Source organism: Megalops cyprinoides, chromosome 13, assembly GCF_013368585.1.
Source record: "Megalops cyprinoides isolate fMegCyp1 chromosome 13, fMegCyp1.pri, whole genome shotgun sequence".
In the NCBI taxonomy this organism is placed as follows: Eukaryota; Metazoa; Chordata; class Actinopteri; order Elopiformes; family Megalopidae; genus Megalops; species Megalops cyprinoides.
The window spans coordinates 10,565,849-10,593,205 of NC_050595.1; the positions used below are offsets into that span (position 1 = coordinate 10,565,849).

Consider the following 27,357-nt stretch of genomic DNA (forward strand, 5'->3'; position numbering starts at 1 on the left):
AGTGGTAAACAACAACCGCAGCAAGATCGAAACAGATATTTAACACAGCGCACAAGATCACTGAACCATCACACGAACCACTTCACCTTTTTTTTTGGTTTTCTGCAGTGAGTTTAGCTAGCTAGAGGCTTTCAGCGAAGTTTTACCTTCCTCTGGTTTAAGGAGTGATCGCAAAAGGGTGACGGTGTTCCCTGCCGAGCTGAGAACTCTCCAGAGGCGTTCCACTGGCACTGATATACTAGCACCCCCTGGTGAGCTTTGCCATCAAAAGGAAGTGAGTTTCGATGCTTCTCCACCACATTAGAGGAGCCCATGCCCCATTGATCACTGCCCCCTGTAGACACCTTGTCACCGAGAAAGCATATTCGCTGCTGAATATTAATAATATCAAATGCCTTTCCTGCCTCCTCAGTAGCTCAGTTTCTTGCTGACACCATCGCATGTGCTAACAGTGGTTCAGTGTTTACTCTGATAAACAAATGTATTCTAATGCACTAACATTTCAAAGCAAATATTTTAGGTATTGAAATCATTTCAACAGTACGTGCAAATAATGTGGTACTTCCAGTCTCGTCAACTATCTGCACAACTCTAAGATGAAGAATTTAAATAGCACAACACAATAACACTGCAAAATATTTTGACATAATAATATACAGAGATATGATACTTTCATAACATATATTAGTTTTTCATAAGGTTTAGTAGCAGTGCCTGACTTCATAATAACAATGGTACAATAGAAACAGCATAGTCTATGCATTATATTGTAATGAATGTTTTTCATATGACACAATAGGGTAATGGAATACTGCAATCTATTATGCTGAGGAGCAAATTATGTTTCCCATAAAGCCCTGGTCTATAGCCTCTTACTCATAAAATCCCATGTATTTTATTGATTATTTACTTTTTGCTTTTTGTGCAGATTAATGCAAGTACTCACTGACTGGCTACTCCTCCAGCTCAGAAGCAATGATCAGATGACCGTTGAAAAGAACCCCAGATGCAGTTAAAAAGCAAACCATTTCCCATACAAGTGACAAGTACGCTGATGAGAGTCAAAGCCTATTTGCAGAATGTGAGTTCACCAGCATGACTAAATATCGGCAATAAAGAGGAGACACAGCACCTAATGTTCTGTTATCAAAGATAAAGTCATTAGGCCTTCTACCAGGGACACATACAGACAGTACAGGATGTCTACAGAGTGAGACAGACAGATAGAGGGTGGAAAGGGAAGGACTAGAGAGAGAGAAATGTTTCAACCAGTTTTCTCCCCTGACAAAGACAGGTTAAAAACACTAGCAGTGAAAGATACAAAAACCTGTGGCGACAGCTGGTCGATTCTTTGCCTCATGTAAGAAAGGCAAAATAGTAAATGATTTATTGACAGTTTGGCTCTGTTTTGTTCATTGTTGTGTTGTTCCTTGTATATTTTCTACACATTATAATATATACTACTATATATATTGCTACTTTATAGTAGTATATAATATATACTACTATATATTATTCTATATATTTTATACTACATTATATTATATGTGTTCATCATAGCTTTTGCAGCAGTCATCAGCATGTCACTCAAACCAACCATTTTCTTCATGTGGTTCCATATTTGATTTTGAATTTGAATTTGAATTTGAGAGACAAATGCAAAGAGGTGTGAGAGAGAGAGAGGGAGAGAGAGGGAGGCAACATGCATCCATCTCCATCTGTCAGGGAGCACCCTGGGCTGAGCCATCGTGTGCTACCAGTCCCTCCAGGTCCTCTCCTATATATAGCCACCAGCTACTTTAATCACAGCCCACGTGGCTGGCAGTGTGGTACATTCACAGATCCCTGTGCGAGACAGCTATAATTGCCACACTCTGAAATGCCCTGGCAGGCTGCCACTCACCCTCCCCCTGTCTGAGCCCAGCACCAGCCTTCTCCATACGTGCCCAACAATCGGCCACCCGGCTCACCCAAACACTGTGGGGCCGATGCATGGGAACATCAATAGGATGGATATAGATTATGGACTCTGACTTCACGCATATTTAATGTCACATTTTCACTCCCGTTTTGCTAGGAGGAAACAAAGTGCCCTTTGGGTAATCTGGTGGGGGACTGTGTTACACAACACAGTCAAGTGTCATTCAGGGTCAATAGATTGTGTCGTTTGTCAAAGGTAACGATCCGGAGTGGGCGATCTGAATTGCGAAGTTCCCTGCGATTACGACCTCATCTCTCCTCATCTCTACAGAGCGCATTAATGTTTAATGGATGCATTCTTTGTCCTCTCGAATCTTGAACTCTAGGGGTTCTTCAATTATGCACAAAATGCCCTGCAAAAATTGCATCACGGATAAACCATCCCATCAAACGGGAGTGTAATATATTACACAATGGATATCTGGTGTCCTCAGGGGCCTCTTTCTGTGGTTGTCCAGTCATACCTCCGTGATGTATTTCGTGCGTACGCTATCCCGGATGCCACACAATGGCGTTCGATAAGGCGGAGAGGGAACTGCTCATAAATCATGCCGTGAAAACAAAGGTCATCTCCGTGTCAGGACATGCTGCTCTGTGCCATGCACCCCACACTTGGCTAGACGGACTCCCTGTGCTAAAGTTTCGTCCACGAGCATAGAAAGAAACTCCTCCGCCCCCCTGAGCCATCCCTTTCCCTGCCCATCTGAAACCCCCGACGTCCCCCACCCCGCCCCGCCCTACCCGTCGGTCCCCGACGTGCTGACAGCCCCGTTGCCATCCATCTTCCCTCCAGTCTCACCGAGACACAATAACTCCACGCTCTCTCCCTTATTCGTATCCATTAATAATACCGTACGTCTGGCAGCTCATCCATCCCAGCCCACAGCAGAGCCCCCCTGGGGGGCACCGGGGGGGGTGTGGAAGGTCAGAGAACTTCTATGGCCCTTCATTGTCAGGGCACTCACACCGCCTCACCTAATCCCCCCACCCCCTCCACCCATCAGGGCGGGGCCACAGTTGAGAGACAGCCTCGGGGGGGGGGGGGGGGGGGGGGGGGGGGGATGGGGGGGAGGGAGGCTTACAGTCCTTTGCACCTCGAGAGCAGGCCTGGCACAGATAAAATACCCAGACTGAGATGCCGATTGGCAGTGCTCAGGCTAAAATAAGCTCGATGCGCACAATGGGAGTCTATCTGTCAGACAGCGCTGTCTGTGTGGAAAATGCAGGAGAAATAACAACAGCCTGGTCTCCTCTGAAAGCACTGTCACAGTGATGGAAGACACAGGACATTCAAGAGACCCTGCCAAGGAGCGAGATGACACCACCAAACATAATGTTGCCATAAAAATGTCATATCCCATTGTGAAAATACAGAAATAAACAAATTGTTCCATTGTATTTCATAATTATGGGTGCAATCTGACTATCCTGCTTTGGCCTTGATGTTAAATAATAAATACAAGCAAATGCCACCCTTAATGTTGTTTACACCGCATCCATTTTAACTACAGTAAGTGACTATTGTTTCAGAAAAAAATAAACCAAATATATCCTTAAATTTGGTGTTCAAAATAAAGGCCAAAGCAGAAAGCAGGATGATTGAATTCCATCCACGGCTGGATGTAAGAATAAAGTGACAGAGAGCCTAAGGAAGTTTGAAGCATATGATTTATGCATTAGACTAAAGGACATTTCAAACACATTTCAACAAGAAGGCCAGGAATCTAAATTAACACGCCAAGTGCGTGCGACAGAATAACACATTATAATTATTGAACAGGCATGTGCTGCTGTCATAAACTCTTTGGCTTTTGATGACTGGAAACCTCAGCTGAATGAACCGGTGGTAGAGGTAATGAGCTTGCCAACAGTGCACCACGGTACTTATTATTAGGCTATGCCATTTGGCAGTGTCTCCCCCAATGTCTGTGGAAGCTTAATGCCAATGGTTACTCTGGCCAACGAACACATCATTGTGCTTCAAAGACCAGGTCAGCAAACAAGCTAATCCTGGAGATCCAATTGATTACTTGATTAAGAAGTGAAACAGCAATTCCAAAGCAACAGATTTTCACTGGTTTCATCCTTAAAATTTTACACAGGAAGACAAAAATAGGTATTTGTATGTTTATTTGTTGTGTGTTCATTTCTCTGCACAGAAAATTCAAACTGGCCAAACTATGTTTCAAGACCCTGTTAAAAGGCATAGCTTGCATATCCAATGGCAGCCCAGAGCAAAGCCACCATATGGTAGCGACGGGAACAAATAGACATTTTTAATCCAAACAGGCACTTATGGTACAAAACACACAAACATGGTACAAAACACTTACACTTATTGCACAAGGCAATTGACATAAGTACATGTTTTCATTATGGCAGGTGGAACAGAACGTTGGAGCTGTACCTGTTTGACAATACAGGCAAATTTAGACCACTTCTGCAACAAAAACAAGCAGACCTTTGAAACACTGCAAAGGCAGAAGGCCTGTGTTAGAGACTGGGCCAGTCTGTTTCCTGGGGGTTTGTGAACAATAGAAGAGCATTCTGTTTTTTCCTTGAGTGGTGTTGAAGTCATGCTGAAAGTTCACCCGCCCACAGCTGTTCAGCTCAAGCGGGGCTATTGCTGCCATGTCCTAGCCTCTCTTAACCTGACTTCCACGGGAAGAGGCGATTTTCACTGGGTTTAAAATAAAAAAGTCCTATCCCATTATAGTAACACTGTCTTCTACACCGCCTGCTAGACTTTTCCCCCCTGTATGGCTTCCCAGCTTGGTACCATGTCCGTCATGTTGTTTTGTGATATTTACCCAATCAGAGTACTAACCCTTCAGTAGCCTCACGGATGAATGCATAGACTTGCGCACATATTGCCCGGGTTTTGGCTTCTTTGGAAACACAATGTGACAACCACTGTGCGTGAGATAACTGTTGGGTTGCAGGACTGTAAGGCACCAGTCGTATTTGTCACCTCTCTCAACCTGGAGTGTCGGCGAGAACATTACTTAAGGCCAGGATGCACTTTACTGAAGCACAGGCACGAGCATGGATTTCACAAAGGAAATGGGAATAAAGGGATCATACAACTTAATTATATTCAGAATGTGTGTGGTTCTGTAAACCAACAAAGAAAGCAAGGTAACGAGTACAAGACTGTTCAAAGTAATGTTACACATACATTGTGCAGTACTCATAGCGTTATCTGAACAGGAATATGCACCCTGAAGTACAACTTAATACACAAGCAAATATAAACAGGACTCTTACACACAGGCATACAACAAAACTTATCTAACATGAAGTACACCTGATAAACTAAGGTTAAAGATTCTTTGGCTGACTTAATACAGAAGCAATGTAGCAAGCTAACTACAAAGGTATATCTAAACACGTGTCAATTCAAATTTTATTGTCTAACAATAAAATTTCTGCAATGATATTTAACTTCCCATGAAGACATAATTAACATATAAATTACATGAACTTAATTCTGTCATTGACGGACAACTTAAAGAGAACAATAAATTGTCCATAGTTTGTAATATCGAACCGCCGAATAACGAGCACACCACATAAAGGAGCACAATGCAGGTTTCACAGAAAGTCCATCCGTGATGACATAAGCACTGCACTTTGACCCAAACACTACCTCAATGTATCAACTAAGGAACAAAAAGGTACAAGGCAAACTGAAATTATTACGTCCGACCTGTGTCAATAAATGAATATTAAATGAAATTAAAGTAAGTTTAGAGTCTTTTGTACAACCAGAGCAAATAATAGATGAACTGTCACTGGCAGATTTTGGTATGGCAGACGAGTAACAGTCATGGACAGCTAAGAGAGGCCTGATGAGGAGATCAGAACTGAGCAGCCCTCAGTATACATCACAATCAGCAGGCCACACAACAGCTCCAAACTCCCTTTCTCACACACCCTCCTTTGGAGCAACACGCTTAAAACTAGGTGTTGCTGTGGCACCAGCCAAGGTTAACTCGTCATCTCCTCCTCCACTTCCCTCCACATCTCCATGCATTAGCATATCGCCCCCCCCTCCCTCCTCCCTGACCTCCCGAGGGGAGCCTGTTTATCAAAGCCCCTGCCAGCCACCCTCTCCCCAGCGCACCGCAGATTGCAGCAGCCTCATTCGAAACTGCTGACCAGCAGATGTGTTGTGTGGCGCCGCGCTCTTCTAATTCGAGCCCGCGTGTTTTAATTGGGACACTCCTCGCTTTTCCTCCTGGGTCACGGAGGTGCAGGATGTGCAGTAACTCTGCCCTTTTTGGGTTCTTGGGTACTTTTTTGGGTTCTTGTAATTTTAGCATGGATCCCCAGCTGCGATGTGCTGGCGTGCGAGGGGCGGGGTGCACCCGGAGAGAGGGCAGCTTTATGTTGGGAGAACGATGACTGTGGTGACAACGGCACATGCAGCACAATCATAATAACAGAGGTAAGCTAGAAGAATGGCATAGGCAATATGCCTGCATGTGGCTGTCCATCTTTTAGCTCTTTCTTTACTGAGGTAATGAATAACTGCTCCATTACACAATAGTCTGTCAGTGTACGTCATTTACTCGTATGAACAATGTGGCTGGCAAAAAACATGCTATAGTTTATATTTCTTACATAAGAAATTCATTTTACAGAGGTACAATATACAGGGAAATAATTTGTGAAAACTTGCATCACTCAGTGATAAATACCTCCCACATAAGATTCTATAGATGCCTTACCTCTGGTTTCCATGGCAACTTGTTCAGCTTCTGGCCTAGGAACTTTCTGATCTCTGTGAGGTCTCGGCTCTCCTCCCCTAATGCATCGGGCTCCTCGTCCTGCCGGAGACACAGAGGGGTTAATATCCCAGACCCATCACTGCACACAGACAGAAAAAAGGGTCCATCTCCCAGGCCCATTACTGAACACAGAGAGAATGGGGTTAATATTCAGGACACATCAGTGTACAGAGACCCTGTGGGGTTACTCTCCAGGATACATCACTGCACAGACAGATGGGTTAATCTTGCAGATATACCTCTGCACACACAGGTGGTTTAGCCTCAAAAAGCATCACTGCACAGAAAGAGAGACAGAGGAGAAAATGGCTCAGATAAATCAGTGCACAAAGAAGAGAGGTTCATCTGAAGGTAAATCACAGATTGTTGTGTTTTACATTCACCACACACAATAGTTCGTAATGCCTGGTTATGCCCACGGAGACTATAATCAAAAATTGGTTTAAGAAAAAAAAAGTCATTTTTGTTTTATTTTCAAATCTTTTCACGTCTTATTATTGAACCAAATGTCCTGTTATTCATCACCACAGTATCGTGATGGGAAACAAGGTTCAGTGTAGTGATCAAAGTCTGATTCATGTTTGATACACACCTGTGCCCTTGTAGAAAATGAAGTGCAGTGACATCCTTTGCAATTAAACAGTGTGCAAAAAATCTTGATTAGCAAAAAGGCTATTTTTCACAGCATAGTACATGAGGACATCACAGGCATGGGAACATCAAAGAAAAATGCCAATAATCTTTTCCCTTTCCTTCTTTTCCAAGCTGCAGACACACAAGTACATCAAAAATCAACTATATGACCACATCATTACTGTAGTTACCTGCCTCCTTCCAAATATACTTTGTTATTTAATCTTTTCAAGTAATTTTTGTAATACTAAAAGACACCTATTATGAAATCCGCTTTTTTGCCCCAGAATTAAAGTGTTGGCACTGCCTAAATAGTGTCATCACATCAGGATCAAAGTGAAGATTAGTGACAGGAAGAGGAATCCCCTCGACCCATTCATCTCTAATCCCGCATTTCACTTCCCCTCATAATCCTCTGCATATCCCTGCTGTCCAACTGGGATTAAAACAAGGAAAAAAAAATACCACAAACCATCACTAACGCCACGACTTTATTCAGCTCACTCCAATTACGAAACACTTCCATTTCAAGCGCTGTCTACCTCTGGATGGGTGTTTGAAAGAGAAGGGGGGAGACAGTCCTGCTTTTGTGAGCACTGCAGTCCTGCTAAAACGCAGCTCTTCCCCTGAGGACATGCTCAGCTTGTTCTTTCAGAGATGCTGGCCAACGTCATCAATTTCGGCAAATGTAAAAACGATACCAACTTTTTAGAGGGTCTTAAGAGAACAATAGTTCTGGCATCCAAGTGAAAGAGTAGCATAATGCGGTCTTAAAATAACACTATATGCTGGGTTGCTTTACCTTTTTACCCCTAAAAGTAAGAGATGAAGGATTTTCTCAAAAAATATCAGGTAGAGTAAATGTGATTCTTTTCAGGGCAAGAAAGGCATAAAAAATCCAAAGACAAACTCAAAGTTTATGATATATATGAAAGTTACAGACTACAAACAAAAGTTTATACAACGGTGCAACCTGTACTATAACCTCTTACAAAATGCAAAAAGAATGGTGAGGAATCTGAAGGACAAATAAAGACACATCTGTATATCACCAAAAACACAGTCCCGTGACTGTGATTTCAAGACAGAATCAAAGACAAGTTGGCTATATTGCTACATTTAATTAAAAGTATAAAAAAGGGTTTTTTATTCAGTAGAACTATTTCCAGACAAATTAAATACACTAAACTAGTTTTCCAGACACTTACGATATATGGAATCCTTAACACTATGTTTCAGCTTGGGCTTGGAAAGTGAGGAAGGTGACATACATTTACATACCACCCACAACCCCCATAGAAATTCCAATTCTGTATTTAAAATTCCAGCAGTTATGAAGACCTTCTTCGTATTCTTCAAGAACCCCTAAGGAGTCCTGGGGAGTCTGGTTGCAAACTCTGCAGCTCTGACAGTCGGCTTCACATTGTGCTGTCCTCAACAATATTATTAGATATTCTTCTACTGTGTAAGTCACCCAGGAGACCGGCATCTAACAGATAAATGCATACAAATCGGGACCTGAACCGGGCGTCATAGTAGCCGCACGTCGAGTTCAGCGCATAATTTTTCATTTCCTTGGCTCCGGAATCAATTCCGCCGGCCTTACGGAGCAAAGTGCACGATGAGATTATTCCATTATCTGTGCTGTAAATGTCAGACGTGCTCCAATTTACCGGTGATTAACTGACTCATACCTAAGGTGTCACATGTTGCACATTTCTCATGTCATTGACTTTCACTATTAATTACGGTTCACATTAAAATGCTGGATCCTTGCATTAAAGATGATATTAGGTGCATAATATTTGGGGGCTGCAGCAACTGAAATATCGATCAAATAGATGAATGGGTCACTGCTCCGACCTCAGCTTCCTGGGTGAAAACATTTTGAAGAGTTTAAAAGTTCTGAAGGGAACACTAATTAAATAAGGGTCGATAAACACAAGCTTTCCACATGGTGATCTTTAACACTGGGTCAGAGACACAGCCTGCTGTATGTCTGACAGGAAAAATGATGCCACATAATCCTCCCCATATTATACATTCTCAGCATAGCAGGGATGGATATGAGCATCATCAAGTCGTGGTGTAAGACACATAGGAATTTTATATTGCAAATTATGGAGGTAAATAGACAGCACACATAATATACTCCTGAGTCTTCCATCCCCACTACTGTCTTCAGCAGGTCAAGACAAAAAACAAGACTATTTCTGAAATACTTTTCAGAATCTGTTAAAGTTTATCTGTTGGACTGTTAAGAATATACAAGAACTACACACATTTCTTGCAATAAATGTACTCAGAGAACACCATGTGTAGGTGTGGTCCACTTATTATTAAATGACCAGTACATCGTATATGGTGCAGAACTGCTACTGTACTATTGACAAGTGGATCTATTAATCATCGATCAAGCAATGGGAAAAATACGAGTTGGGAAATGTGATAGATATACAGCCCATGCAACGGTATTTTAATTTAACCAAAATATCTGATATGCTTTCTAAAAGTGTTGGAAAATTTGTTGAAAAGAGTTGTAGTATAAAGTAAGTTTAAGGCATTTAAATTCACAAATATCATACACTGAGGCATATTCTGTATAGTATATGCTTTCTTTACCTTTCTTTGCCTTTCTGGAGTTTGAATTAAGCCTATTCAATGCATTATTCTTTACAGTACTGAGATTTGGAGTCAATCAAGCTGAATTTAATCAATGTTTGTCCTTCACTTTGACCCAAAATGAAAGCAATGTCTTTTTATTGACAGTTTGGCGAGTTTGATCATCACCAAAATTAATGGAAAAATGATCTGTCTTGCTGTATGGAAAAAGTAACACTCGCACTTGTCTTTAGTCAAAGTTAAGGACAAATGTTGATTGAACTCAACGTTGCATCTCAGTGACTCATTTGTTAGCTAATCATGCCTCACGACAAAATTACCATTGCAGTAATAATTCCAATTTTAGAAGAAAATATACCTCCAATTGAACACAATGACACCCACTTCTGCGCTATTTATTTTTTATCAAATTGAAGATATAAACAAAGAAAGAGGAGGATGATGTGGAAAGGAAAAGAAATTTTTAAGCATTTTACATTCTAGTTATTATACCAAGATCTTAATTTTTCATTCTACTGATGTTGTTAAAAGAGAATCTCTCCCTTACCCTGACATGACCTGATCCTACTGTTATATACTTTCCTCCTCTTATGCCCGAAATGACTGGGGTTTCTTTAATCTAGTAAGATGTAAATGACTGTAATTTCTTTAATTCAGTAGCACTTCGTAACTGTGGTCTGAATCAAATCTCAAAAGTCTTTGCTGTAGTCCAATTAAAATGTGAAGGCATCCTTGAAAAAGGTTACTCTAGGTCAGTCATTCTCAAACCTGGTCTTACCAGGGCATACAACATATACACTAGCTTTCATTCCAGCTGAGCACTCCATTAGGTTTAAGTCAAGCATTTAAAAAAACACTGATAATTATTTGACACAGCATAACAAGTATCGGACATTAGTTTGTCGTTACATGAATCCGTTGGAGGATATTTTGTTCATTCTAACAAAGGGGCACAATGAAGCTTTTCTAAACATTAAGACATTGCAACAAATAAGGATTAAACACAGGTATTCTGCTCGATGAATAAGCGGCAATCAAATATCTCTGAATGGACGTTTCCCATTATCTTAATCAAGTGTGTCCAAACTTTGACTGGCACTGTATGTCATATTATTTTAGGCTCACCGTCTCTGTACTCATACTCATTACACAAAGTAGTGCCACCCTCAAGAATTTATTCCATCCAGTGCCCATCACTCCCTGCCCTAATGTCAAGCAACAGCGCTCAGGAGCCTAAGTGGAGGAGCTTATTGGCCTCATGTGTGATGGAACTTTGAATGAATAAATAAATGAGCTTCTGATTCCTCACTCCAGGTTACGGGCAGGAGAGAAATAATAATCCAGATGGATCCTGGCAACAGGAAACAGCTGGAGACCATGCCACGGAATATCAATGAGGTTAATTAATTCTCCTGGTTAAATACAAATGGTGCTGAGCCGGAAGGAGGGGTTCCTGGGCTTATTTCTCAAGTCGTTTGTCGACAGGCGAAGTGAAATGGCCCGGCTCGCCAATCATATTTTTCTTTTCCATTACCTGGGGAATAAAAGTTTATAACCCAAGTAAAGGCATGGCATTATTCCCGCTTCTCTATGTCATTAAACACCATAAAACGCAGCACCTGTACTCAAATTAAACAGAGAAAATGTGATAAATGATTTAGACTGTCAATTTACTTAGCAGATGCCCTTATCAGGGGCAATTTACACATTCCTTAAATTTTAGATCTCATACATTTTGCAGCCAGCTCACTCCAGTGGGTTTTACTGGTGCAATTAAAGTAAAGGGCCTTTCTCAACAGTATCGCAGCATTGTCTCAGCAGGAATTTGACCCTATGCCTCGAAGCTGCACTGCAGAAACAACTTTCTAACCACTCCATGAAAGGACACCATAGATCGACAGCCTCCACTAACTTCTGTTTCACCAATCATTTTTAAATGTAGCATGGCCAGCGAACGAAACAAAGGCATCCTAGGAAGCACTGGACACTCCTAGAGTGTCCTAGAGATGATTGTGTAACCATTTCCTGCACCCCTGCACAATGATCCACATAAAATTGACACGGAATAAAACAATAAAACTAAAACATTGAAACAAATAAGAAAACATGAAGCATCTTCCTCCTGAGTCTCCTCAGAGTTGGGAATAATGGGGGTGCCTTCAGCACTGAAGGGCAGAGACACTCCCTACTGCACCAGTACAGAGATCAAGTCATGACTTTACTAAAGCAGGGAAAACAATACACTACCAGCACTCAAATGCGCTATTCATCTGAGCTTGATCACAGCTTTTTAGTAACTAGTAACTGATTTTCTGACTCCTCCAGATGAATGAAGCACATTTTCTATAGTATTGGTCAGCGGCTGTGCAGAAGTGCTTGTTGGTTTTAACGGCGGAGAGTATGGTAGAGAGTATGGATTGGTCTGGCTAACGATATTAACCCTGTCAATTCTTTCTCTGACACTCACACCAGCAGGCATGGTAAGAGGGCCGTTACACAGAGGCCGATGACTGAATGCTTCCCACACCATGAATCCTTTCAGTTCAATCACATTGAAAATTCACGGCGCTACATCTGCGAAACGTGTTACCAGGACAAATAAAACAATGGTGTGAAATTTAGCTTAGGCATAATCAAATAGGATTTTGTTTTGCCACTTACAATTATATTGTCACAGAGCACTTTGTAATGGCCATTGCCCAGAGGGGAAAAAATAAATAAAAAACTTTACTGTTGGAAATCTGTGGGAGTCTATAAATAACAAAATAATTAGCATGTTAACACTGCACACAAACACTTTGGATAAAAAGGCAGCACTTTTAAAGAGAGTAAAAGAGAGAGTAATTTCTTTTAAAATAGAGTAATCTCCTTGTTGAGCTTGGTTATTCTCACAACATTAATGCATGGTGAGTATTTGTTGGAAAGGAGATTGCATTTCCCTGTCCTCCTCATTTCCTCCACCAGCTAAAGGACACACTCTGGCAAAACTGGGGATGGGGATGGGGGGGACATGTCTTCCCACTCCCCATCATTTTTGCACCATTTTGTTGTAAATTGTTTCCACTCTGTCACCAGTAACAGAAGAGAAAATTAACTTTTTGGACTGGAGATGAAATTTTACACTGTTGTTTGTGTGTATGTGTGTGTGTGTGTGTGTTTTTCCGCACAAAAGTTCTAGCCTTTGATTTGGCAATTCTTACCTCAACTTTCACTGAAGTGGAAATTTTTGCAAGTTGACTGTGAATGAGAGTGATTTTATCCGCCTTGTCAATTATGCAATGGGAAAAGCGTAGATGTGCAAGAGCAGGAAGAAATAGCTGCACACGGGGGATGACATGCATTTACACAAATGTGCAAAGAAAGACGGAGCTGTGTTTCAGGGTTAAGCATCTGGCAAATTGTTCGAACAAATACAATATACTGAGAGCACAGTGTGCACTTGAAGGAGGAAAACGTTTATTTTACATTTGTCTCAGGGTTTTTATTGTCAAAGCCTAAAGCAATAAAAAAATCATATGAAAATGTGTTCCTATCTGAAAAACGCATATGGTAGGTAGTCAAGCTATATTCTGAGGATGCATTTTAATGACAGGTCTTCAGTCTTACAAAAAAGTCATTTTTAGACTCAAAACCATTTACATTTTACCAGTAAAAATGCTGAAGAGGAGGAGGGAGGGGGGGTCCAAATGTTTCTCTGTTGCTGTTTGGCCTTGATACGGGGTTGTGTGTGCACTTTTGCATATCCCACAGAGACAGAGAAAAGCCATTCAATAGAAACACTCTTCCTGTATCTGCTGAAAGGAATAAACATAATTTCCCTGAGTAATGAACAAAGCCGTGAATCCTCCAATCAGCTTCATGGAAATGATGGATGAAAGTAATTGGGAGAAGAAAAAAAAAAACTGACAAGTACAAATTGCTGCGCTTCACAAGTAAAATTGCAAACATTTTAAAAGGTTGGAGAGGAGATGAAAACAATTTCCTGAGAGTCTCTTTTTGTTAACAAGAATCATAGGACAAATGGCTGCAAATGGAACTCATTATTTTACTCATAGCATTTAACAGTGAGAGAGTTATATTTCCTGTGAAATTTCACACCTTAAATCTGTAAAAATTGCAATTTATTATCAGACCAAAATAAGTAGTCTGACACACACAGAATTGGACTCTACCATTTTTTTTTACTTTTAAAACTGGCATCACATATGCAGTAAAACTTAACCCACAACTCACTTCCTATCAAGCTTGTCATGTTTGTCAACATGGAGGTGATGGAACATGAGGCTTCATGAACCACCAAATGGGAGTCAATGGTAGGAAGCACATGGTAGCACCACCGATCACAGGGCACATGATGCCTTTCTCTACATAAAGGCAAAAAGGTCACACCTCTTTTAAAGAGGGGCAATGTCCCCACAGATGCCCCCTCTCTGTTTCAGAGACACTGACACAGGGCATCACTACTCCACTTTACAAGAGCTGGGGCCTGATCCTCCTGGATCTATGTGCTGCATGTGACACTGAACATCAGATCCTTTTATCTTTGTTGGTAAAAAAAAATGGATATCTCTGGCACTGCTCTCAACTGGATTTCATCATACCTCTCTGGACACTCCAACTTCAACTAGATGATTTCGAGACACTGTCTCAGTGTTCCACAGCTGAGAGTAGTCCCCCAGGGATTGGTGCCTGGTTTGCTCTTGTTCTCCTCTAACACAAAATCCCTGGGATCTGTCATATATTTTCTTATCACTGCTATGCTGACGATACCAGACTCTTTCCCTCCTTTCCTCCCATCATGGTAACCCTCAATTAGTCTGAAACTGGATGACTAATCAGCATCCAAATCATCTTGCCAAAAGAGAACCATTCCGCCTCCTAGCCAAACCTTCACCCATCGATAATCTATCAATTACTCTCGACAAGGGAACAGTGTCATTCCAGTAGGAATCTCAGTGCCACACTGGGTAACAAGCTGTGAAGAAGGTGTCTGTGACCCTGAGATGTAGTCTCTTCCTCTACAACATCCATAGAATCTGCCCATTTCGCACCTCCTACTCAAGCCAGCTCCTAGCCCAGTTCCTCCTGCTTTCCCATTTATAGTATTGTAACTACCCACTTGCAGGTCTCCATACTTTCGCTTACAAGGCCTCTTCGGTTTATCTAGAATGCTGCTGCTCCACTTGCCTGTAATCTACCAAGATTCACACTCATTGCTGCACTTCTCCCTCAACTGGCACCCAGTCATTGCTTGCAATAATTTTGAATTTCAGGTGCTGGCCTACCAGGCAGCAAAGGAAACAGCTCCCATTTTCTTGAAGGCTATTATCAAACCCTGTACCCCTGGCAGACCTCTGCACTCTACAGTCTCTGGCAGTCTGCAGGGATGGGCAGCCCAGTCACAGCCCTTCTTGACTCTTGAGTCCCAGTGGTGGAACAAGTTCTGTCCATCAATCACAACAGAACAGTCACTGGTCATTGGGTGCAGGCTGAAAACCCACATCTTTCGACTGCAACTTTGTCCTTCATCTAGCATTAGCCTCAGGTTCTTGCAAACTCTTACACTTGTGATGATTATTATTATCACTCTCATGTATTTGCCTCATTATCTCTTCACTATGTCCAATGTCCTGAAAGCCAGAATCAGAACAGTGAATCGTTTAATCAGTCCATCGCATTTTATTTGATATACCACTCTCAAAAGGATTACCAATGAACACTTCTACACATTCTACATTCTATAAAAACAGTTCATGAAATCAATGAAACTCCTACAGTAATGACTTCAACATGTGAGGATATTACATAAACAATATTATGAAACAATATAAATGAATCGCTTATGGGTATAAAACAAAAACACACCAAAAACCCTAAAACATGGGACAGGGGAAAAAAGCAGAAACTCTAGCAGCTGTAGGGTTCTCAACCAAAGATATCTAAAACTATAAAAAGCAAAACTAATTAATGAAGAGCTTGGAGGATGACTGCTATCCAGCTACCTTTGCCCACCTCCGTGGATCCAGGCACTCTGTTTAAAGACACATCATATTCCTCGCTTGACGCTTAGGCTTGGAGCCCCGTTTCTGCAGGAGCAACTTAACGCAGAACAAAAGCGCCATTTCGCCATTGTCAAGGAACAATGAAGGATGTAATTATTTTGCCTTTCTTGAATAATTCATGTGGAACTAAGTGGCAGTTGATGAAAGAAAGAAAAACAATATGTAAATAGCTGGAGATACATTTGATAATGCAGGCTGATAGAAAGGTACCAATTACGGCAGAGGAAGATTAACAGGCATGATGAATATGACTAAGGAGCTTTAGGACTAAGGCATGCAGAACAGATGCCAAATTCAACATACCAGATCTATCTATGCTTTATTGACAAAAATAAGACCGATGGATCTGGACAACCCTATCAGCCAAAAAAACAGACATATTGATTACTGATTTATTGAGGAAAATGATGATGGAACTTATATGTTCACATGTCAAATTCATATTTTTCCCCATTTTCAATGAAGACTGTCCTACTAGTTATTTTTGTTTTGTTTTCGTCCAGCTTTCAGTGGAGTTCAACGATTTCTTTTAAAAAATCGAAATGGGGAATTTTATAAATAACACTGAAACTGTCCAATCATGAGTGCTGGGAATGTGACATATCGTTGCCCTCATTTGCTTTTAATTATTGTTTTCATTCAGAGCCCATTTCAATTCAATAGTCACATTCTTTAATAGAGCATCTTTTTGGGCTTACCTTACTCACTGGATTTCCATTTTAAGTGATACAATCACTTTTTATGTGCTGTGAAGTGTCTGTGGAGCTCTCATGAACCCCTTAACCTGCCCACTGGTGAATAGATGCTTTCTGATCCCAATTTTCATAGTGCAGCTTAAGATGGAATAGCAGTGGGTGCAGAAGGGCATTGTGAAGACAAAGGTCGTATAAAGAGCATTAGCATATCTTGTTTTAACTTATCTTTCTATGCTTTTGCTTCATCTTACTGTCAATTTTCTGCTTAATAGCTTTAATCAACCTCACTGTTAAAAATCATAATATTTTAAGCACCCAATTGGATTGTCCCTGAGTGCTTCAGTTTTGTCCCTCCGTATGTTGTCACCTCTTATCTCACACAGAATGATGGCATACAATGAAAACTTTGACCTTCTCTGTAATTACCTATTACAAACCTAACGCTGACTGTGCCTTCATTTTCTTGTTTTGTCAAAACGATTCAGCGCTGCCTAGGCCGTCCATAATTAGCTCAGGTTTAACGTGTCAGACGGAGTTGCTCCTAGCACCGTCGTCACAGCGTGGTTACGGTCACCTGCAATGAAAGATGAACCTCCGCTTCTGGCAGCGGGACGCAAGAGAGAGGAGTGGTAATTTTTCAAGCACCTCCGCCCCCACTCCCCATGCACGGTTTCCTTTCCCCCTGAATGTATGTGTTTGGCAAGAAGTCAGACAGGCAGGAGGAAAAAGCCCAGGCCACTCAATATGTGATTTAATCTAGTCAGAGCAGGTACTATGCAAACTAATGAAGGAGAAGGCTAACCAGTTCGAAAGGAGTTCATGAGCGCATGATAAATTGCCTGCCACACCATGGAGCATGGCTCATCTAACCCTCCCACCTCAAGCCATGTCTCTGGGCACGCCTTCCCTGGCACAGATTGTTCTATATTCCTCCAGTTCCTCCCAGGAAAACCCCCGTGCCAACAGAACAAGTAGGCTAAATAAACTGCTGGCTGCTGGAGTGCAATATCTAAGCTATAAACCTTAGAGATATGAGCGACTTTATCAGATGGGCTTGCGCTGAATTAAATGAAGGAGGCAGGTTCAGAGAGAGGGGAGGAGGTCTTGGGACGGAAGACCCTCACGCCACGGGGAACCGCTGTCAGAATCTTTCCTGCGAAGAAGAGGAGACACAACAGAGAAATCTGTGTCTGAGATCTAAACATAGTTCATTTGTCGCCCAAGGATATTGGGATGTTCTCGTACAGTCTGTTTGCTTCCCTTTACTCTACGGACAAGGCAAAGAACCCCCTGCAGCATTAATCCACAGCGAAATGTATTTTTTATAACGGCAAAGGTGACATCATAACTTTCACAATCGAAGACCCAATTATCTGTGACAGAATTCTGACAGGAAAATCATCTGAGAGGTTCAAACCACTGTTGTCTCAAGATCCTGCATTGCTGAAGGGGAGTAGAAGTCTGTTTGTACCTCCTTTCTACCGCACACAGCTTTGTGCAAAAAAAAAAACAAAACAAAAAAAAAAAAATGGCAAATGGAAAATGCTCTAGAAATCAATATAATCGCAGCAATAAGCAACACGGCAAGCCTCCTCTTCATCTTAAATGCACTTTACTGAATCACACCCAGTGTGAGAGACACTTTACCGAGAAACGATGCTAAAATTAAATCAAACCAACGGCTCGGATCAATAGCTTCCGCCGCCCTTTATTTATGTATTTATTTCTATGTATTTTAAGCCCTTTTCCAGAAAACTAAATTCCCCTAACCCGCACACAAAGCTCCAATGCTCTCAGGCTGTCTTCAGCATTTGGTATGACCTGCTGTCTCTTTTTTTCCAGGCCTATTGCTCCCACACTGTCATCTCTGACCTGCTTTCATTACTCCTTTCTTCGCCACCTTAAAAGAGTGTTTCTCCTTCCCGCTTTCCGCTGAATGTGCCGCGGCCTGACATCTGCGCCGTGTCAGAACTGCTGCGGCAGCACGCCGTGCAGAAGCGGCGCCCCACAGAGTCAGGGTTAGCCTGGCCGCTGACTGGCAGTGCCAGTCGCTCCGTTTGTCCGGGCGGTGAGTCACTCTCGCGCTCGTGACCGAGAGCCCATCCCTCCCGGTGCCTACGGGAGAGGGCGGCTTTGACACTGGCTGCGTGGAGCTGCTCCGTCACCCAGCGCCATCCTTCCTGGATGTGAGCCCGCTGGAGGGCAACGCTACCATCGGGGTAAAGAGACACCTGGCGTGCTCATTCCACCCTCTCCCACTCTGTCAGCGGTGGTGGGCGTGCTGTTGGGAGCAACGACAAGATGTCCAAGTGACAGGATGTGTCATGTAAATCTGTGTCATATATATCAGCTGCTGAACTATTCACCCACAGTCACTAGGAGCAGCAGTACACAAAAATCCCTGACCTTCACGCAACAAGGCCATTCAAAGGGCTGAATGAAAGAGGGTATTTATGCTCAGCAATTCTCCAGACTCCATTTATATTTAGCCATTTTGCAGATAACATAGAGCACATAACAAGGCAGATGAACAGTACTATAGATACAAAAACTGTCCACGGAACAAATTAAACTGTGTCATTGTGCACGACAATGCAACAATCAACATGCTGTTCTATGCCCCAGCGCCAGAGCAAGGGAATAAAGTGAGCGAATATAAAAGCGCTATGACAGTGATCACAATGTGTACCACTAACCAAGACGCTGTGGCAGTGAGGATGTCCGTGATGGGTGAGAGCAGAGTCTTGGTTCAGGGAGCCAGGATGAAATCTGAGGAGGTCAGTTTTCAGGCCATGCCAAAAAGATGGCCAGTCACTGTTCTAACTGATACAAGCAGAGTTTCACTACTGCATTACATTACATTTATTTAGCCGATGCTCTTATCCAGAACGACTTATCCAGGGACAGTGTATACTAGGGAACAAAAATGTAAAAGAGCCATGACTGGGATGAAATGTAACCAATGAATGAACAGTTAGGTGACCAGTTAGTGCTGAGTGCAGAGGTCTGGCAGGAGTGCAGGGTTTGATGACAGCCTGGAGGTAAGTGGGAGCCATCTCTGTGGCTGCTCAGTAGGTTAGCACCAAAGAGAGATACGATCCAAGCTGAAACGTGAATACTTTGGCTTTGGTTATAAACAAGTTGTGCCAGTGCATTGTGGGTAAACTGGAGAGACTCTGTGCGCATGCAGGGAGGCTTGCAGGCAAGGAGCTACAATAGTGCAGACAGGAGAACAGCCAAGAAAGGGTCCAATCAGTAGCTTGATGTATCTGATCTTCAGCAGTAAATCAATGAAAGACATCAGCAGGGGTCTGCTGGATTGCACATCTCCACAACAGGCAAGGACAATCCTATGGTAGAGTACTTTTCACTCCATCATGACTGTGGTGCCTAGTACAGGTATTAAAAAAGAGCACTCGAAGCCAGCTTTGAATGCAGAATGAAGGCGAGATAACGCTGGTGCAGGAGAGAATGGGGGTGTTGGAGGTGTGATGGTGAGGGGTATTTAAAGATGTGTCGGTCTCTCTGACAACCCCAAATACCAGGTGTCATCAGCTGTGACATGCTGCTGCACCAGCCATTACCCTGTCCTGTCACTTCAGCTGCCCTGGCAACCGTGTTGTCTGCCCTCTCTCTCTCACTCACTCTCTCTCGCTCTCTCTCCCCCTTCTTCTTACTTTCTTTCTCTCATTCTCTCCTTCCATCTCTCTGCTTCACTCTCTAAACCTCCCTTCCTTATCCTGTGAGAATGTTACTGCACTCTAAGGTACATCCTCTGCATGGTATCACTACACCTGTACCTATTTTGGTGCCCTCCAGAGTGCTGTCTTTTCATGTTTATTCATCATCTTTTTGCTGTTTTGTTTTCTTTTGGATGTGATCAAAAAGGCAAAAGAAAGGTATAATTAATTAATACTACTATTGTTCTTAGGTCGTTTGACTGTTGTTCACAGATGTCTGGCTGGAATATAAAATAAAAAAATGGTAATTGTTGAGCAAGCCCAAGTGTGACAGCAACAAATGGCATTGGTGCTAATAGGCCAGTATATCTCCTGAGAGATCAGTGTTGATAAAGGATGGGCTGCCTTGATACATTCTATGCTGAAATGTGGAGTAGTGTGCTGGCCTGTCTCCTAGACTCAACCCAAATGAAAGAGATCTATGAATTGATTAAGTCCTATTCACTTGCCATGGCATTCACTTCACATCTAGGTTAGAAAGAACAGAAATTCCATGTTGTGCTGAAAGCAGACGAGACCGGCAACGGCTGTGCGCTTTTGAATGGGGTTGCAGTTACATGGAGAGGAGTATTTCCACTGTCTTCTCCAAACAAAGGTTTTCTCACCCAAAGTGATGAATCTCCCATTGTGCGGACAGATGGAGCCCTGCGGTGGGCCCACCTGTCTGTGACATCACTACTGAAGGCTTCCAGCGCCATCGCTGATGTCCGCCGAGGTGACCTGAGGACAGGTGTGTCATTCTCGGCCCATCGCGTGCAGGGATGGTCGACTGCGTCATCACCACTCAGGGGAATTCGTTTGACTGGGCACAGGGTATCCTTCGGTCAACTGACAAAGGTGAAACCTGACTTTCTCATATGGAGCACACAAAAGTCGATCTTCCAGGTTTGACAACAGCTTTTGACTCATGCTGAACTGCAGGTAGACCCTTCATTGAGTCAGGCATCGCACCCCCCTTCCCCCTTCCCCAAAATAACAGATCATCTTCATCTTCTTCTTCCCGCCATGGTGTGAAATGGCCTTGGTGGAACACCCGCCCACAAACCCTGCTGTCAGCAGGACAGCCGTCCACAAATACCCATACACGCCTGGCACAAACCCCACTGCAGTTCCGAGAGGACAGAGAGGGGGAAGTCATTTTAAAATGGAGCATTTCCCTGATCATACCTTCTCAGAGTCACTGCATTCATGATTCTGACACATCCTGGGGAGCTGCTACACAGAAGTAGTATATCCAGTTGTACAATGATGTGTGTCAAAAAGCCAGCTTGACAGAACAGCTGCTTGAGCGTGCACTGTTTTACCCAGAGCGGCTGTGCATACCTGCGCAACACCTGACAACATTACAGTCAGAACCTGACAACATTATAGTTTAGTGGTGGTGTGTTCGCACCTTTAAATCCCATCTAGACTCAGCAAACCGCTCTTGAATTTTTTTTTTTTTTTGTCCAGTGAGGTGTACGGCTTAATTTTCACACACACAAAAGAGTAAATAAAAGAAGCAATTAAATGTTTTTCACATGGACAATAAGAATGTAATCCAAGTGGATAGGTGGTGTTAAAAAAGCACTCCTTGTCTGTGATGAGACTATTGTCTGATGCTGAAACACAAATCAATTACACAATGAGTGTAATTAGAGACACTTTATCCTCATTTAGTAACAGCGTTACTTCCCATTCGGTGGTAAACAACCCAGCAGGCTCACTTTGGAAGAGTCTGGGTTTATAGAAACTTTGGATCTTTTGTTGTGCAGTAGTTCTGTACATCCTTTTATGCTGCTCAGAGACGGCGGAGACACCGGAGGCTTTTGGATGAGCACCCCTGGGGTATACTCCATCATCCTCCCCTCCCCAAAAAACAAAGAGAAGCAATCTAATATCTCACCAGGAGCTCCGCTGTTCCCCCTCCCAATCTGCCTTCTGCTCAGCCATGTACCTGCAGATACCAGAGAGTCGGCATCCATCACCTTCAAATGCCCATCTGCAACGTGCGAGAGTTGTTTACAGCTGGGACGTGGAAAGGATTCAATTCTGCTGAAAGTGACAAACGTCACCCGCTCACATGAGGAGATCCTCTGCGCGTTTTGCCGCAGACCTTTAAACCGCACACCCTTGTGACTGAAGTGGAAAGGGTATAATGAAGCATGTAATAGGGTTAATTTAAATGCCCTTACCTCTGGCAAGAAACTACACACAGTCTGTCTCCATAGCCAGAGAAGCACTACACTACTTTGTGGTGCTACTGCATTACTGAATAAAAATTCAGAGCGGTGTAAGTCTCCACTCCAGGACCAACAGGAAGTGAACTAAACACTATCATACCCTCCAGAGTGCTGTTACCAAATCCCTCTCACAAAGACAAAGAGCAACGCTTCCACAAAAAAGAGTTTAATTATAAATATAAACAAAATCAGCACAGACATATCTCTGTTCATTCATGTATGTATGTAGATTTATGCAAATTTGACTTTGGTAAAGAGTATGTCTTTGCATGTTAATTATGTAGCTTTAAGCTCTGTGTCTGAGTCAAAGCTGAGGACAAATAGAGTGTTATTCTATTCCATTCTGGTACATGGGGCACAGTTCCCCTGACTGTATGCTTTAGAAGCAGTGCAACTGGCTGAATCTGGACACTGAAGCAAATAAATAATACATAGTTTAATGTTCTGGTTGTCCCACACGTTGGCATACTACCTCTAAAATGCCTTCTGCCTGTAATGCTCTGTTAAGGGACATTTGCAGCTGTTGAATTTCTTCCTAAACAAACCATGTAGACCCAGTTTACCTAAAGCCAGACACAGCACCCCAACCTGAAATGTTGGGTTACTTATCCATAAAGCAGCACCAGATCAGAGTGCAACCATGTGCCAGGTTAGGCTGGTGGTGATGTGACAAACTCAAGGGCGGCCTAGGGCACATTGTCAGGCTTTCAGCTGCATGCAGTCTTCTAATCTGGTCAGCTCCCACTTTATGCAAGGTCTGCTTTTTAACTGAAATGGGGGGGGGGGGGGGGGGGGGGGGGGGTCTGCGCCAATTGAGGTGACCTAAACTGTTAGGACTAAAATGAGGACTGTCTTGTTCCAGGTGAGGGTGATGCCAAAGTTCCACAACAGGATATTTTTAAGTCCATGGAAAACAGGTGGACACTAGTTAAGATCAAGAATAAGAGTGCACAGTATTTCCCCCCCCACACACTCCATCTTTCTCTGAGCCCTTAAACATACCATAGCAGTACAGGCAAATACAGGATCAGCTAGTAGCTTTACACCTAAACACAGTCACTCTTGATCTTGTTATCAAACAGGCCAAGGTACAGGTACATCTGTTGCATAAGAAAGCACTACTACCAATCTGTTCCTTAATACCAACAAATGACTTAGAAGATGGCAATCAGAAGTAAGACCAAGAATATTTGCAGAGTGCTGGCATTTTCAAATTGTGTCTATCCAAGCACAGATTAAAAAAGAAAAAAAAAAACAATAACGGCTGCTTTCTTCCACACTTCAGCGATCTCGTGAAAGCACGTGGGACCTACAGGAGCCTCCAGGCCAAAGCCATCGATCAGCAGATCAATCGCAATGGACTTTTACAGCCTGAAGGGAGGAAAATCAACCTTGCATTTTTTTGTGTAATGACAAACGAAACCCAGAGGTATATTTAGTCCATAAAAATAAGAATCGATGGAAAAACAATCAAGAAAGAGATAAAAAAAAACAAAAATGTTTTCGCTTCTTTACCCCTCCCGGTTATCTCTCTCACTGATCGCTGATTTTCAGATTCTTTTGCAAAACGGGAGGAGATCAGAGTGGATTAATTATGCATCTGAGAGGAATGGAAATGATCCAGCGTCGACCTCATAGTTTCTCCATTACCTTCACCCTGTGTGGTCCATTGATCTTTAAGGGGCATTCAGTCGTCTACGGCTTCTGGGCTCATCTGTGTGTCATCTGCTGCTCTCTCTGCTGTTCTTCCTGCATGGCTACAACGTCCTTCATTATACATCCCTTGCAGCTTCCATTTAGTCTCAATCAATGATCACCAATACTGAACTTCCATTGGACGCCCTCCTCTCCAAACCAGCAACACTGAGCTACTATTGGATGCGGCACTCTCCAAACCTCCATCACTGAACTTGTATTGGATGCAGTCCTCAACTTCCATCACTGATCTTACATCATTCATCAGCCTCTCCAAACTACCATAGCTAATTCCCCATAATAAACAGTCCTTTCTCATCATCAGCCTTCGTATCAGGTAACACTGTCACACCACACTCATATGTACATTCTTCGATCCATATTAGCTGACAACATTTGGGGGAGAAAAGGAGCTTTCCTCCCCTTAATCTGTACAACAGGAAGAAATTTTACAGTATTTTAGAGAATCTCAGATGGCAAAATGCCAACGTTTGCTTCACCATCAAAGAGCAGTGGTGGAGATGCTATTAATCGTCTAATGTAACAAAATACAATAGGGGTAAGACACTCTGGCAGACATGCCCATGTGCTTAGGTTATGACAAATAAAATAGCAAAGTAGTACAAAAATTGCATTGGGGGGACAAAACCTGGTAGAAATGCATTTGAACTAAGCTGGAGGACCGCCCACCATCTGACGGGCTCAGACTATTAATAACAACAAAAAAATGGACAAGACCTATTTGCAGGAAGAGGGACTGTGGGAAGAGAGAGAGAGAGAGACAGAGGGAGAGCAAGAATGAACGTTTTGTGGGGGAATCAATCATGGATCCAGGAGGCTGGTAAAAATCGATGTGAAGTGGGCGTGAGGGTCAGTTCCTCAATAGGAGACAGTGCATTATAAACTACAAGCAGACAGCCAACTGAAGGGGAAGAGCATCTCCCAACTTTACAGTACAGGGAAGTGCCACAGTCAGTGAAGTTCAGTCACAGAGATCCACTCATAAGTTCTACAAGCAGAACTGCTGTTTAATTTTCCATGTTACAGAAGCCACTCGATAACTTGAGAGAAAAACAAGACAGAAATTCAAGCTAGTTAGGAAGACACCGCAGCACAACCTGTAGCTTTTTATCACCTTTGACTGTCTCGTTTGGGTGAAAAAGTAACATGCACTGCATGCTGTGATTTCAGTAAAATAGCAACTGTCAGTGTAATTAGGCTAAAATCCTGTCTTCTGGTTGCTTTCACATGTTTCTCCCTCAAAATCTAGCTTTTTCAACCAAATTAATTCAGAGCACAAAGCTGGGTGAAACTGATGAAGTACACCAGTCTCCTCTTTTCAGAAAAAAAGTGATTATTCAAAAAAAAAATAATAATTTCCTTCCAGTCACTGTCTAAATCTGTCCTCTTGTCCACAAAATAACTGATTTTCTTTTCATCCATTGAAAACAATCCATTGCTTTCTTTTATTGGGATATTGATGACTATCCTATTAAACATGAATGTTGCTTGTGATTACATTCTGTGGAACCGCAATTGTGTAAACCATATTTAACTGTCTCTTGACGCATGCATGCATTCCACCAAGCCTTGTATTAATCATACCCTATAAATAACACTTAACTCTTATGTCCAGCAGTGGTACTCAGTCATGAATAAAAATGCTGAAGTACATACTAGAGCCAGCCAACACATCCTACAGTGCATCCTGCTTATCTGTCTAGGACAAGTTGATTCTTATAAGGGGCTGATGCTTAAAAGAGAAATTATAAAATAAATGCTTAAAATGGACATTAATGTTCAAAGGGTTTCTCTCATTTAATTGAAAAATGTCTATAGATAAATTCTTCAAACAAGGAACAAAATGTATTTGAATGCACAGTATTTTTATACAATCCTTTGAAAAATATGGCATTCTAATTATATTAAGTATCACAGTATGAATTTCTACAGCTATGAACTGTGCAGTCAATGTCCTTAACTAAATTCAAACATAAAATAATGATTTGACTCATGTAACTTACTTTTGAGTGTCTCTGCAGTAATAGGTTCTGTAGGCTTCAAAGTGGCACCACAGTCATAAGCATCTTGCCAGTTCATATTTCATTTTTGCTGTCCCTGTCTTTTGGAGCCTTAGACACTATCGAGTGCCCAATCTCTCAACTGCATCTCTTTGATTGATTTTAAGACTATCATAAAACTCAGCAAAGGTAGCATTTTATGTTTGTACAAAGGGTCTTTCTTTTTCCTGCCATATCAACTGGACTCTAATCTAAAAGTATTTTATATGCAAGGTGTTTCGCCAGATACGGGATCCACTGAACCAATATTCAAAATGGCTTTTTTCACTTATTATGCACAATTGCACTCAGCTGAGTATCATTTTACATATTGTGAGTGAGTCATAAATTGTCCTTAAGAACAGACGGCTTGGCTGGAGTACTTGAGCCATAAATGTGATTAATTCTTATATCTGTGATTCCAATCAACACTGTGCAGTGTGCATGCCTCATACTGCCATTAAAACACATATGCATGCCATTAAGAATTTTTATCCTAAGCATGGAATATGAAACATTGCTCCCATGAAATACACAGCACAGTTCTCCCCTGGGAAGAGAGCAAACCAAGAAAGCCTTAAACATATGAGCCCAAACCAAACTGAGATTTTCACATCAATTATTCAGCATGCCCAAGCCATTTACATTGCTAGGGTGATAATACTTGTTGACTCCATTCTCTTGAAAGTAAGTGCCTTTGTGGATTGTGGGTAAAGAGAAAAATACTTTTTTCTTTTCTTTTTTTTATTTGTGCTTTGCACTGAATTCACCTATTGTACCTTTCTTCCTGTTCCTTTCCTTGCATTCACACAGATGGGGGGGGGGAGTTTCACTATCACGAACAGACAGGAACCA

The 27,357-nt window shown here is 42.2% G+C and overlaps 1 protein-coding gene across 1 annotated transcript in view; it reads right to left on the reverse strand.

Moving 5' to 3' along the window:
* LOC118788480 (N-acetyl-beta-glucosaminyl-glycoprotein 4-beta-N-acetylgalactosaminyltransferase 1-like) overlaps window positions 1–27,357 on the reverse strand; it is a 127,636-nt gene that overhangs the window by 47,126 nt on the left and 53,153 nt on the right. Inside the window, exon 4 of the mRNA XM_036544494.1 lies at window positions 6,714–6,812. Coding sequence (XP_036400387.1) covers window positions 6,714–6,812 — 99 coding nt within the window. The remainder of the gene's footprint in view (window positions 1–6,713; window positions 6,813–27,357) is intronic.